This window comes from Hyaena hyaena, unplaced genomic scaffold (assembly GCF_003009895.1).
Source record: "Hyaena hyaena isolate Hyena2069 unplaced genomic scaffold, ASM300989v1 scaffold_117, whole genome shotgun sequence".
Lineage (NCBI taxonomy): Eukaryota > Metazoa > Chordata > Mammalia > Carnivora > Hyaenidae > Hyaena > Hyaena hyaena.
In genome coordinates this window covers 2,354,706-2,368,829 of record NW_024080749.1, presented here as the reverse complement: position 1 = coordinate 2,368,829, position 14,124 = coordinate 2,354,706, and the positions used below count along the sequence as shown (strand labels likewise).

Below are 14,124 nucleotides of genomic sequence, written 5' to 3'. Positions count from 1 at the left end.
AAGCTATCACCCCTTCACTGATTGCCATTAGATTCTAAGATGGGCTCATGAGACTCTGAAAGGAATGGATTTTTCTCTCCCTTTCACTCCCACATCAAATCCTGATTAAGTGGAAAACTTTGCTTCCTAAGACCTATTTGAATGCAATAATATAACAATACCATTACAACTTGATACCTGTTTGAAGGGCTATGCATGGAATACTACCCATTATTTCAATGCAGTGAAGATCATTTTTGCCTATGTACACCCACACACACAACATACACACAACAAACACACATCATGCACATAGTACATACCATACACACACACACACACACACACACACACACAATCTCTTTCTATTTTTGGCATATTTACATTCTCCCTCAGTGAGATTCAAATTGCATGGCACTCCTTTTCTGTGAAATTTCTAAATGTTTTATACTTTGCTATTTGGAGCGGAAGTTAGAGGATAGGAAAACCTATTGTATTCTACAGACACGGCTGACTGAAAGCTCCACACTTAGAAATAAAAGGTTTTGTTGTGTTCACTTCAGCTCCTCCAGACTCACTCAAGGTAACTGAGCTGTTACCTTGCAGCAGGAAGTAGTGAGATTGAATCAAAAGCGCTGCTGCGAGGGGCAAGGCTCAAGAAAGACCACAGAAGAGGAAGTAGCTACTTGTGCTTTACTTCCTTTAAACAAGGTGGACCATGGTGAGCTGAACCCAGAGGTGCAGCCCTGCTTTGTCCTCTGTGAGCGAAGCCCAGCAGCACACAAACCTGCAGGCGAAGGAGAAATTGATTGGAAATGGAAGAGAAAACTTAAAATGAGTTATGTAAATATCCTCTAACAAAGCAGGAGTAATCATGGCAAGTGCTGAAAACCTCAGCAGGTGGAATATATTGGAATGGAGAGGTGGACTCAAGACGAAACATGGAGACGGGGAAATGCACAGGATACTGCTCAAATTAGGCTTTGCAGATTCAAGCATGACATTATGCGTAGCTGTCTAAGACTTAACCACCAAGGTTTCAGTTACTCTGCAGTCCTAACGGTAATTTTGGGGTAATTTTTATCAAGTTGATTCAGATGCAGTGTCCATGAAACCCAAGTTTCTGTCCTCTTGAATCTTAGATTCAGTGAGGATATCATTTGCCCATCATACAGCGTGTTCAAATATTGTGAAAACAGTCAACCATTTTAAAGATGACGTCATAGCTTGTTGCCTTAGCTCATTGCCTTTCTTTTCTGTTTCTGTGTCTGATTACTTCTCCACCGTTATTCTTCTTCCAGATTTGTCTCCTTAGTTCTGGTGCCCCTCTCCATGCTACCATTGTCTTTCTCACTCGTATTTCACTGCTGGTTTTATTTTTCCAGGAAGTGATCCATAAGTCCTATTTCTGTCTCCTGTCAATCACCTCTACCTCTGAGCTCCATTGCACCCTGTATCTTTACTGCTCAGTGAAGCTGACACTCAAATGCCAAGTGTTGTCCTCACCTAAACGTTCTTCTTGGTACATTCATGATGATAAACTTGTTTGTAAAAAATTAAGCACAAGGACTCCTGGGTGGCTCAGTCGGTTAAGCATCTGACTTTGGCTTGGGTCATGATCTCACAGGTCCTGAGTTTGAACCTGGCATCAGGCTCTGAGCCTACTTGGGAGTCTGCCCCTCCCCTACTTGTTCTCTCTCTCTCTCTCTTTTTCTAACATAAATAAATAAATAAACAAGCATTTAAAAATATAAAAGATTAAGCACAAAAACCAAGCTGTAGTCCAGAATGAGACTGTGTGGGAGACGGTTTTCCAAAGGTGTTTTCCCAAGACTCTCTGGTTATTCAATCAATCCTGTTCCTAGCTTAGAAAGAGACTATGAGCCAGAGAATTCAGGCAGCCTCCAAACATTGACAATGACCCCTGTGGCTGATAGCAAGGAAATGGAGACCTCAGTCCTGCAACTGTAAGGAACTGAATTCTATCCATAACCCGAAGGAGCCTGGAATCAGATTCTTCCCTAGCACCTCCAGAAAGGGATGCAGCCCTGGTGACATTTGGATTTCAGCCTTGTGAGGCCCCAAGCAGAGAATCACATTGTACAATGTTGTACCCAAATTTCTGACTCACAGCAAGTATGAGATAAGAAAAGTATGCTGATTTAAGCCATCAAATGTGTTCTAAGCTGTTACAGCAGCAATAGAAAACTAATACAGATGAACAGATCTGTTTCTCAAATCTCTGACATCTTTGTCAGAATTGAATGTTAATTCAAATTCCTGTTTCTTCTACAGTATGGTTAATATTTCCCATCTTAACTAACTTCCGAATATCCAGGCTCTTATCTATTGAAACTTGCAAACTTACTCTCTCTCTCGGGGCACCATGAAGCCAGATTTTGAATACATATATATACAAGAATTTGTGTGTTCATATATTTTGTGTTCATATGTATATGCATGTATATGTGTGTCTATACATAAATACAACCTATGTAGACCTGATAAATACTAACCATACTTAGTAGATGTTTATATACATATAGGAATTATGCCACTGTATATAAAATATATGTATTTTTGCTCAAGGACAAGTACTACCATTTGTTATTTCACAACAACCTTATAAGCTATATACTTACTGCTCCACTGAGTATATATATATAAAAAAAAACAAAAAACAGGCAGACAGAGGTCAAGTAACTTGCCAGAAGTCATCTAATAGAGGTCTGAAGAGGATTCAAATATAGATCTGTCTGGACCCAAGACTGCAAGGTCTTTATTTTTCATCTTGCTTTTCTTTCACACTGAATCTCTTTGGACATTCTAGGCCCTACATCCATCTCTGCCCAGATGCCATGTACCACCTTCCTTGAACTCCTTACCCAGTGCATCTGGATGCACTAATATGGTAGTTTTCCCCCTTGATCTCTGTGCCTTCTCAACTTCCTAAACTGCCTTCCATCTACTATATGTAAAAGAACTTCAAGACTGCATTCTCAATTCTGTGCTACTCTGTTGTCCAAAATTTCAATTTACTTTTAGACTTTTCAATTTCAATTCTTCTCATGACTTTCAGCTTCACATCGGCCACACTCTTTTGTGTGTTCCAGGCACACATATAGCAATGGTGCTGGATGTGTCTGCTCTCCTATCTTCTTGACCCAATCTCCAATATGTCTACATAGTAGGAAAAGATGTCCCCTCTCCTTATTACCCTATGCTCCTCAGTCACATCATCCATCTTGATGGCAAACTCAGAAACCTGCTGGCATCTTTGAACCTCCCTTCTGGTTAAGAGCACAGGCTCTGGAGCTGGATTGCCTTGGTTGAAATCCCATCCATGCTACTTATTTGCTTTGGGACTTTGGACCAATTGCTCAACTTCCCAGGACCAAATATCTTCCTAGGTAAAACTGAGGTGGTGATAACAGTAATAATAATACCTAGCTCACAGGTCCCTGCATGTTTTGAAATGGTACAATAAACTTAGATCGGCACCCAACACCCAGTATGTGCTCACTAAGTTTCAGCTAGCATTCATTTTCCATTTAATTGCCACATCTGCATTTATGATTTCAGCGAGTTCTAGGATTATGTTTCTCTTGCCAAGATGTCTACCCTCCACCATTTTTTGTTATCACCTGGATTAATACAAACTGCCACCGAATGAGTCTTCCAAAGGCCCTATTTTAATTGTAATTCGGAAATCCTTCAGTGGTTTCCCGTGGCTTTCTGGATACCATGAGACCTTCCTGATCTTGGCATTCAAAGCTTTCCATGAACGGGCCCCTCACTTCTGTTTTCAGTTGTTCCTATCTCTCTTCTCCCACTGAACCTTGGCTATAGACAGGATGGACTTCCTGCTTTTTGTCTTAAACACTCTGTTATGGCCTGCTTCTTAGCTTTTGTAATAAGTGGTCCTTGTGCTCACGATGGACTAGACATCATGTTGACATTTTTAAGTGTCACATCATTTATCTCCACAAAAACTCTCTGAGGTAGCTACTGTTCTATCCCTACTTTATGAGGGACACAATAAGAAAACTGAGTCTTGGACAGAGTGAGTGACTGTCTGAAGTGTCTATAGTGAGGAACCCGTGAACTTGGCACTTGAACCCAAGTTGATTCCAGATCCTGTGATTTTAACCATTCTGTCTTATGCCTTATTTATGGCACATTCCTCTTTCCTGGAGTATCTTTTACCCTTCCCCCACCTATTAATCAAAGCTTTCCTGAGGTTCTGTCTTTCCTATAAAGCTTTCCTAGATTCCTTCAAACTCTAGTGAATTCCTTGTCAGGTACGAGCTTCTCAAGGCTAGGAAGGCCATAGTGTATTTCTCATGAAACCAGAGTTCCCTGATGTGGTATTTAGCAAATTCTGATTATGAATTGTACCAGATCACTTTACTAATGAACTTGACAGTGGTTCATGGTGGTTGAGCCAACTAAGCTCTGATTTCCCTTTATTCCTATTTTTTTAATGTTTATTTATTTATTTATTTTTTTTTTTGAAAGAAAGAGAGAGAAGGGGAGGGGCAGAGAGAGAGGGAGACACAGAATCCGAAGCAGGCTCCAGGCTCTGAGCTGTCAGCCCAGAGCCCTACATGGGGCTCAAACTCACAGACTGAGATTATGACCTGAGCGAAAGTCAGACACTTAACCGACTGAGCCACCCAAGCGCCCCACTTTATTTCTGTTTTTGCCCTAGGTAGGCTTTTTTTTCCCCCCCAACACATTTCGGAACCAGTGGAAGTCCCAGTGGTGCCCTCCCATGGGACACAGCACTCCACACTACTGGATTTCCCCCTTCTTTGAAGTCATGCCAAGTTAGGGCTATCTGACAACCTCATATATGGCCCGGCCAGGCCTCCTTCTGCCAGTTCATAAGGGAGCTGCCATTAACAGCTAAGCAAGAGGCGAAATGAGTCATTCTCACTTTGCAGAAGCTGAGGAGTAGGAGGGACTCCAGGATAAAGAACTGTGGTGCCTGAAGCGGAATAGAGGAGAGACTAGATGCAAATACTGGAAAGAGAGGAAGTCACACAAGAGTTGCTCAATATTATTAAATGCTTTGTTACAAGACAACATTCCTACCTTCTAAAATCATGTGTTAGGGATTTAGGCTACGATGGGTAAGAAGGTCCATGGATGGACATCCAAGATTTGTGACCTCCAACCAAGCATGTTCATTTCCTTTTTTTGATTTGTTTTTTGGTTTTTTAGTTTATTTATTTCTTTTTTGAGAGAGTGAGAAAGAGAGAGCAAGGGAGGGGCAACAGAGAGAGAGAGAGAGAGTCTCCAGGCTCTGAACTGTCAGCGCAGAGCCCCACGTAGGGCTTGAACTCATGAACAATGAGATCAGGACCTGTGTTGAAATCCAGAGTCAGATGCTTAATTGACAGAGCCATCCAGATACCCCGAGGCACGCATTTTCTGAGTACTTACATCTTTCTGTGAGTGAGCCTGTAGTTTTTATTAGCTTTTCAGAGGGGTCCATAATCCAAAAGAGGGTGGTAAAATACTATTTTCAGCTCTTAAAATGGAAACATAATCTTACCCCAGGATATCAGGTGACCCAGAGGCGGACTCTGATGATGTCATATAAAGAAAAAATTTTAAAAAAGTTAAATCTGAAAATTCTGCAGGTGTTACAATGTGCCTACTCATTTAACAGATGCCGACAAGTTACTTAGATGGTATAATCTATTTTGAGCTAACGACATACGGTGAAATTGCTAAATATTCAGTGACCACAGATCAAAAGGGCTTCAGCTACATAGAATCCTTATTTGCCTACTTAAGCCAATTTTAAAATAATAATACAGTTTACCTCCCCATTTTTAAATTTTTATAGTATCATACTATGTTTCTCATAGCTCTTTAAAGAAGCTTCCTCAGTGTCCGCATTTGACAAGGAAGGATCGGTATCTCTCTTTCTCTATCAATTTGCTGTATGACAAGGTAGACATAAATGAGTTGTGCAAGTCTGAAGACTATTTATGTGCATTGCCTAAGTCCGGTTATTACTGGGGCAAAAGGGATGGCCTGTGTCAGTGAAAAGCAGCCATGATAAAGGGGAAGGCTCCTTAAATAAGCAGATGATATCTATTTAGGCCACCAGTGTTTGGATGATCTGGTTAAGTGAGAGTTTTCCTGAAGTTTTTTTTTTAGTGAGAGTTTACCTTCAGTACAGAATCTAGAACTGTGTTTGCAAAAGTGGCTTCTCGGGGTCAGATGAGAATGTCTTATTCCAGTTTCTCTGTGGCCAAAACAAACAGATGAGCAAACAGAAAAGTTGGGGGCAGAAAGCCACAGTTTTAAATTGATGGTCAGAAGAGTCTTCTCAAGAAGAGACATTTGCAGGGAGACCTGAAGGAAGTGAAGGAAGAGCCACAGGATCTCTGGGACCACTTACTTGCAGGGGGCCTCACGCAAGGCAGCCACCCCGCACCTCAGCTCTGAAACACATTGAGAGCTAGAAAGAGAAGACAAGGCTCTGGGAACAAAAAGCCTCCACAAAAAACCACAATGTATTTGCTCATTGTTCTCCCCCCACCCTGCTGCCCCAACACTCCCCCTTTCTGTCTGTAGCTGAATCTTCCTTCCAGCTGGGGCATGAGCAAAATGCGTCAGCTAGTCAGAAGCCTTGTTATTTTTCTTTCTTGAAGTTCAAAACTCTCAGAATAATGAGAACCCTTTGTGAAGAAATTGCTCTCTTGGTTAAGTGTCTTATCCACAATGCACATCATACTGGTCTCTGCACAGATGTGCCCCTGACAAATGCCTTTGGAACTGACCCTCCCTGTTATAAAAGGAGACATAATGACTCTTCCTAATACATCTTCCTCAGAACCCACCACCAAGGAAAGTTGGCAGGGCTTTTTCCTATCTTGGTGGTCATGGAGATCAGAGCTCAGTGGAAATGTTCCTTCGAACATCCTTATAACACACATAACGTCTCCTGGGCAAACAGTGGTTTCATCAAACTGGTGGGCACCACTGGAGAGTAGTTCACCTTGCAGTGAAGAAACAGAATTTTTTTAGATCCAATCTTTCAAATATTTAATCAATTAATTCCTAGTCCCATGGCCTTCAAATATTTCTTACCTCATGCACCAAGTAGAAAAAATGTACCTACACTCCTACCGTCTATGTGTATTTATACAGATTATGTTTTTCTTATCAGTAGCTAGTCTTTCAAGACACAATATACACATGGGACAAGGTTCATTGTTAAGCATAATAAATGTGAGTCCCTCATTCTTTCATTAAACTTAACAGTTTTATACTGAGAAACTTCTGGATGTTGAGATTTATTGTCATCACTGAAGACATGGTGAATGAAAACAGACAAGGGGCACCCAGGTGGCTCAGTCGGTTTAAGCGTCCGACTTTGTCACAAGTCATGATCTCATGGCTCCTGAGTTGGAGCCCCACAACCGGCTCTGTGCTGAGAGTTTGGATCCTGGAGCCTGCTTTGGGTTCTGTGTCTCCTTCTCTCTCTGCCCCTCCCCAACTGTGCTCTGTCTTTCTCTCAAAAATAAACATTTAAAAAAAGAAAACACAAAATTCCCACTCTCATGGAGCATAGAATCGAGTGCCGGAAGACAAATCATAAGCAAAATAAATAGAACGTATGGCAGTGTCACATGCTAGCAAGTGTCATGGAGAAGAATAAAACAGGAAGGAGAATTCAGGTGCTTTTGAAAGGAGAGCTGCATTTTAAATGGCCCCAGAGAAAATGCAGATTAGGGAATTAACTGTTTGACAGTTTGCAACCATCTGACTGAGAATCAAGGTATCTACATCAATGTCCATTACATTAAATCGCAGTCAAGTACAGTTTCTTTTTTTTTTTTTAATTTTAACCTTTATTCATTTTTAAGAGACAGAGACAGAGTGCAAGTTGGGGGGGGGCGGCGGAGAGGGGCAGAGAGAGAGGGAGACACAGAATCAGAAGCAGGCTCCTCTGAGCTGTCAGCACAGAACCCGATGCGGGGCTCAAACTCACAGACCATGGGATCATGACCTGAGCCAGTCGGATGCTTAACCGACTGAGCCACCCAGGCACCCCTCAAGTATAGTTTCTTTATTTAGATAACCAATATCAATAGAATTCTAATTTCTCCTGGCGTCCTAAAATGATCATCTTGGAAGATCACTTACTTAATCTACACGTACCTGCCCAACCACTTGAAACAGACTTCTCAGATCCCAGGGATATTATTTGGGATCTAGCCAGGATGATGAAGTTCAGTGGCTGTTTTGGTGGCAGATTTGGAGGCCTACAGTAAATCAGCTCTTCGATCCCATCTTGATTTGGTTCCACGATTGATTTTTAAATCATATGGTTTGTTTGGCCATGAGCAATTCTCTTAAATGTCCAAAGCCATTTTGTGATATTGTCATACTTTAAAGCAGATGAATAGGGAGAATATATGCACAAAAGCTTACTTGAGTCAACAGCTAGTAGATACAGGAAGCGGTAACTTGGTTTTCTTTTCCTTTCTGTTGAGTTCTGTTAGTGTAGCGTGAGCATTTCCCGTTTTACCAGAGAAGGAGGATTGATTCAGCCTGGTGAAGCTTCAGAAGGAAGGAGTTTAACAAAACTGGTATTTTTAAATATTTTGCAACTCAAATAACAGGATACAATGAGCTTCCGAGGAAAGGTTTTTAAACGGGAGGCCAGTGAATTTTGGAAGAAGAGACGAACAGTGAGGAGAATAAATCAAGAAGAAATCCACAGATTTAGCTCTGTAGGTATCAAATGTCAATGTTTGTTTTTCATCTTTTCTTCAATACTTAAAAAACAGAGATTAGCCCTGGGGGTGGTGGTCTAACATAGGCTATGGGCAAAGTCCTAGACAGAACAGAATATTCTATTTGACTCATGAATATCCTCTTTTACTTACGTTATTATTTTTGAATTACTTATATCATTATTTTAAAACATATGGAGAGAGGATTGAAATAGCGAAATGATGACTAGAATGTTAGTGAATATTTTCATTTTTAAAGAAAAGCCTACAAATCACCTCAATTAAGACCTCAACTGATGACTTGTATGTAATTGTGAAGTTTTTTAAATTACTGCTCTATTTTGATCACTCATTTGTTTTAAAATTCTTAGAGCAGTCCAAATGATGAAAGAAAGTGTAAATAAATATTTGATTAAATGAGCCAAGTAAGAAAGTAACAAACTAATAAGTTTCAAGGGTTAAAACGATTGGGTTTGTTTATGGCTAAAAATGCTTCTGCCTTATTATTGTTTGCCAAGAAAATTAGTGTTCTGGAAATGTGTACTTATTACGGAATTCTAGATTTCTATCTATAAGAGCTACCACAGTTGAATACCAGAGCCTATTGCTGGAGTGCATCAGTGAACCCCCTGGAAGGCGGAAGGCCCACTTTGTATGATAAGTGGCCGTGGCACATGGGCAGGCAGCTCTTTTCACAGGAATGTTCATTTTACAAAGCGTTTCAGATTTTGCTTGTGTTCTTCAGGGTAAGAATTCTCAACCTCAGTACTATTGTCATTTGGATCCGAGACTTCTTTCTAATTCTGGGCAGCTCTCGTGGGCACTGTGAGATGTCTAACGACATCCCTATTTTCTACCCACTAGTTGCAAACACTCCTCATTTGTGACAATCAGAAATGTCTCCAGACATTGTCAGATATGCTGGGGCAAGGAGGGTGATCATCCTGGCTGAGAACCCCTACTCTAGGGGTAAAACCTTTTTGTTCGTATAATCATCTTTAATCCAGAAACAGAGCAGCTTTAAAAAAGTTACGTAGATGATGATGTAATGATTATTTATGAAGAGTCATTTAATGAATATGAGTAATCAAATTAATGAACCAAAATCTTATGTCTCAAGTAACAGTAGTTCTCTTTATATTTACAGTCTATTTGGTGGTAATTTAACATGAATAGAATCTATCAGAGGCCTGGTTCACAGCATTGGCGCCATGTTGTTGTTCAGTTGGTTTCCATCTCAGTATCTTGTAGTGTGTGTCTCCTGTTGAGAAACACGAGCAATTGAGCCCTTCCACCTTGTTCCCATCTCTCTCCATCCAGTGTTTCCTAACTGGGATATGCAGAGTCCTGAATCCAACTTCTGGGTCACCGTGGGCCCACCGTGGGTCCCCAGTGGTGTCTTGTCTACTGGCCCCACAAGAACCTCATCAGTTGTACACCTTTAGCCTGTTAAAGGGGATAAGTGTTTGAAAAGCTTGTTTGGTTTGGGATTATTTTAACCTTTAGAACAGTCCAAAAAATATACTTTCCCAGTTGCCTTTCCCTCGGTGAAGGAAAGAAGTTCGGTGGATGATGCCGCCATGAGGGTGACTTCCTGTGACCACTAAGAGATGACACGCTGAAGAAGTACATGTCTATCTCACGCAGACCACCCATACAGACTAGCAACAGGACAGTCCCCAGTGTCTTACCATATAATGAAGCTAATCACTCTAGGAATTATCTTAATTGAATTTGAGGGTATTGCTACTGAGCACTATGGGAAAAGCAGCCTGCAAGGACAGAGTTTTCCCACAGCATTTAGGAGCATTGCATTCATATTTAATTAAGATCATTCATACAGTGATTAGCTTTCTTCTGTGGAAGGCACTGGGGACTTCCTGCTATGGCTGCCTGCCTTGGTCTTCCTCAGACAGCCTATCTCCTTTTGCAGTGTCTCTTCTGTTGAGCAGGAGCTTGTTCAGCCCATCCTTAAGTATTATTCCCAGATGTGGTTTTTATTTTTGGAAAAAAGGATCCAAAGAAGTGAAACACATAATTAGATAGGGAGTCATTCTGTCCGACTGTCTCACCTACTCTCTGTATGACCCTGAGTAGATTACAGAAATTACTCTGAACTTCAGTTTACTCTTCCCTAAGATGTTCGTAACAATACCTGCCTCTCTTAAGACTATTTATTTGAATTCAGTTTGATGATGTGCATTCTGAACATGATTTGAACACTGTAAAAAGTGGGGACTAATAAGTATTATGTCTGCCACGTTAAAAACCAAGTAAAGTATTTCCATTTCCAAGGGTAAGGGAAGAGGGATTATAATTGTAGTGAGAATGCCTTTTCAGTGGCTGTGTATTGAAGCCACTGGACTATATGGGTGACACCCTCGTCCTGGGAGCCTTGCAAAAAGTTGAAAAGTGACAGAGCCACTCAGTAGACAAGATGGGCACTCAGGGGGTCCCAGATCACTCTGTGCAGTGATGGGCCCTGCCTTAGAAATGCCCTGTATTGTTGTTTTCCCCACGTGTGAGCTAATGCAGGCAAAGCCACATTGGACCTTCCACAGCAGGGTTATCTAAGCTTTCTAAACGCTAAACCAGTGTCTCTGGACAAACTTCAGAGACAACTTGATAGGTAATAAGGAAGAAGCAATTCAAGTGACAAAAGGCCCAACCCATGAAGGCACAGCCTAAGGTTATCTCAGAGAATAAGAAATACCTTTTTTGTGAATTTTTGGATATACTCATATTACAGTGAGAGGAGAAATAATGACTGCTCTGGATAGTTATGATAAATGATCTGATTTTGTAATGATCATGTGGATTTCGAATGCAACAAACCATTTCTTGCTCTAAGGCAGATTTAGAAGTGGTTTCATTTCACAGTAGTCTAGAATGCTTAACCAGAACACAGTGACTTCCTAAAATGCATACAACCCAAACTTGATACTCTCTTGACATAGACCGACAGTTTTGTTTATTTCATCTTCTTCGGATGCTCTTTGAAGCTATTTATCTAACTGTTGGAATTTTTAATTGTTTTGGAAGTTTCCCTTATTAATCCTATTTTCAAGTGTACTGCCTAAGAGATGGCATCCCATATTTTAATCCACTGTCACAGTCAATATCCTATATGAGAGAGAGCAACTGCTTTATGAGAAGTTCAAGGAAAATGAAACTTACTTGTTAGATTGTCAAGTAGAACTATTTCTCTTAATTTTTCAAGTGTGTATGGTACTCTGTAGTTTTTTTTTAAACTGCCTTTCTATTTTTATTTATTTATTTTTTTTAACCAAATCATCAGTATGATCTCTGGTGCATAGGAAGTCAATAAAAAGATCACTTCCTCCCTAAGTTGCATGTCCTAATTTGGAAAGATTAAATACATGATTAAGTTGAATTACTATATCAATCATCTGCACAGTCAGGAAAAAAAATTGAAAAATTCATTTAAATAAATGTGTGTTGTTATTTTTAAGTTATTACTGGTTTGTGGGTCTTTAATCTACAGAATTTGAGAATATTTGGAAAACTTTGGATACACATGAAAATACTTGCTCTCTTCTTTCATAATAGCCTATTGGCACTTTAATAGAAAACTTAAAACTGTTGGGGCACCTGAGTGGCTCAGTCAAGCATCTGACTTTGGCTCAGGTCATGATCTTGTGGTTCGTGAGTTCGAGCCCTGCGTTGGGCTGTTTGCTGACAGCTTAGAGCCTAGAGCCTATTTTGGATTCTCTCTCCCTCTCTCTGCCCCCCCCCACTCATGCTCACTTTCTTTCAAAACTAAATAAATATTTAAAAAATTAAAAACTGTAGAAAGAAAATCTAATCTGAATATCTTTAATGTCTCTCTCACAGGGGCACCTGGGTGACTTAGTCAGTTAAGTGTCCGACTTCAGCTCAGGTCATGATCTCATGGTTCATGGGTTCAAGCCCTGCGTTGGGCTCTGTGTTGACAGCTAGCTCAGAGCCTAGAGCCTGATTCAGATTCTGTATCTCCCTGTCTCTCTGACTCTCCCCTGCTCGCACTTCTCTCTCTCTCTCTCTCTCTCTCTCTCTCTCAGAAATAAATAAAAAACATTAAAAAAATTTAACATCTCTCTCACATATATAATTTTATATAATGTACTGTGCTATAGTTTTTAAGCTCATTTTTTATCTATTTTCCCATGTTTATGTGAACAGCCTTTCTCCCTGGTCATCCATGCCTCCTTACTGTTATTCCTTGTTTATATGGACATTCACAATTACCTATTTGAGCTACTTCATAATGAGCCAATTAACTGACAGGAAGCACAGATAAGAATCCCAGGATTATGCATGCGGATAACAATGAAATAGGACTGAATCAGGTTCAAACAATGGAAAGCAGGGCTGAGAGCCATAAATGGATGGTTGCCGAGAGCAAAAAAGGTGGAGTAATGGGTGGGGGGATCTGAATTCAATCCAGGCCCTGGAAATAGAGAAGTATACATTGAAACTTGACTTAACCCAGGAATCTAGGCAGGGGACTCTGAGTGTGGCTTTAGCAACAGGAGGTAGCCAGGTAGCTGCAGAGAAGATGCTCTCAAAATAGACTCAGGAGAGGACCTTGCCACTTAAGCAAGGTTGAGCTAACTTTCCTCAAGACTGACTGCGAAGCCAAGGGGAAGTGACAAGGTGGAGAAGAACTACCAACCGGCAGAGTCAACTCCGTGACGATGCCCTTCATCACCTCTGAGCAGGAGGTGGACCATTTGTCAGGAAGGGAGTATGGCACAATGGAGGGGAAGTAACACCATGATCCCAACAAATCTTTTTATTCCCCAGATGGTGGTCATGGCCCCAAACTTTTGGAATCTGGAGATTCTCTCAATTAGTGACAATTTCCATTGGATTTGTGACACAAATATTAGCGAGCATTCCCTATACATTGCCTCAATATACCTTTCATTTCCTTTTCTCCATCTTCCTTACCCTCTTATACTTTTCTGTCCTCTTCCCCAAGGTGCCCGGTGACCTCTCACTGTAGCAACTCATAAAGGGAACAGGAGTCATACTCAAAACTATAGCTGTGTTTCAGTAGCCTCCCTATGGAAGTGGGGAAAGGGGTGGGAACCTATTCTGTTTCCTCTTCCTGCAGCACTATGGCTGGTGGCATAGAGAGGACCTTAGGTTTTTGACACTGAGCTGGGTTGCAATTCCAGTTCATCAGTCAACTTGCTGACCATGTCCTCAGAATCCAAGTGTCTGCCTCTGCAACATAAATCAATGATCTCTTCTAGGCTTCATAGGGATGTTCAGTGAGCAAAAGTGTTAAATACTGTCACGGTCCTGGGTGCTAGGGTGTGTGGCCCTAGCGAAGCCCATTCAGCACTTCTTCCTAGAACCCTGAATCTTGAGTGGA

The 14,124-nt window shown here is 40.9% G+C and overlaps 1 protein-coding gene across 5 annotated transcripts in view; it reads left to right on the top strand.

Moving 5' to 3' along the window:
- The window catches only part of DOCK10 (dedicator of cytokinesis 10), a 271,622-nt gene that overhangs the window by 87,764 nt on the left and 169,734 nt on the right, over nucleotides 1-14,124 (top strand). For 2 of the 5 annotated variants that reach the window (XM_039236825.1, XM_039236823.1), the window contains exon 1: nucleotides 8,547-8,738. The exons of 2 other annotated variants lie outside the window; for them this stretch is intronic. In XM_039236825.1, the coding sequence (XP_039092756.1) occupies nucleotides 8,634-8,738 (105 nt within the window). In that variant the 5' untranslated portion in view covers nucleotides 8,547-8,633. Of the gene's footprint in view, nucleotides 1-8,525; nucleotides 8,739-14,124 lie in introns of those variants that run through there. One more of the 5 variants, XM_039236826.1, reaches the window with a different exon arrangement.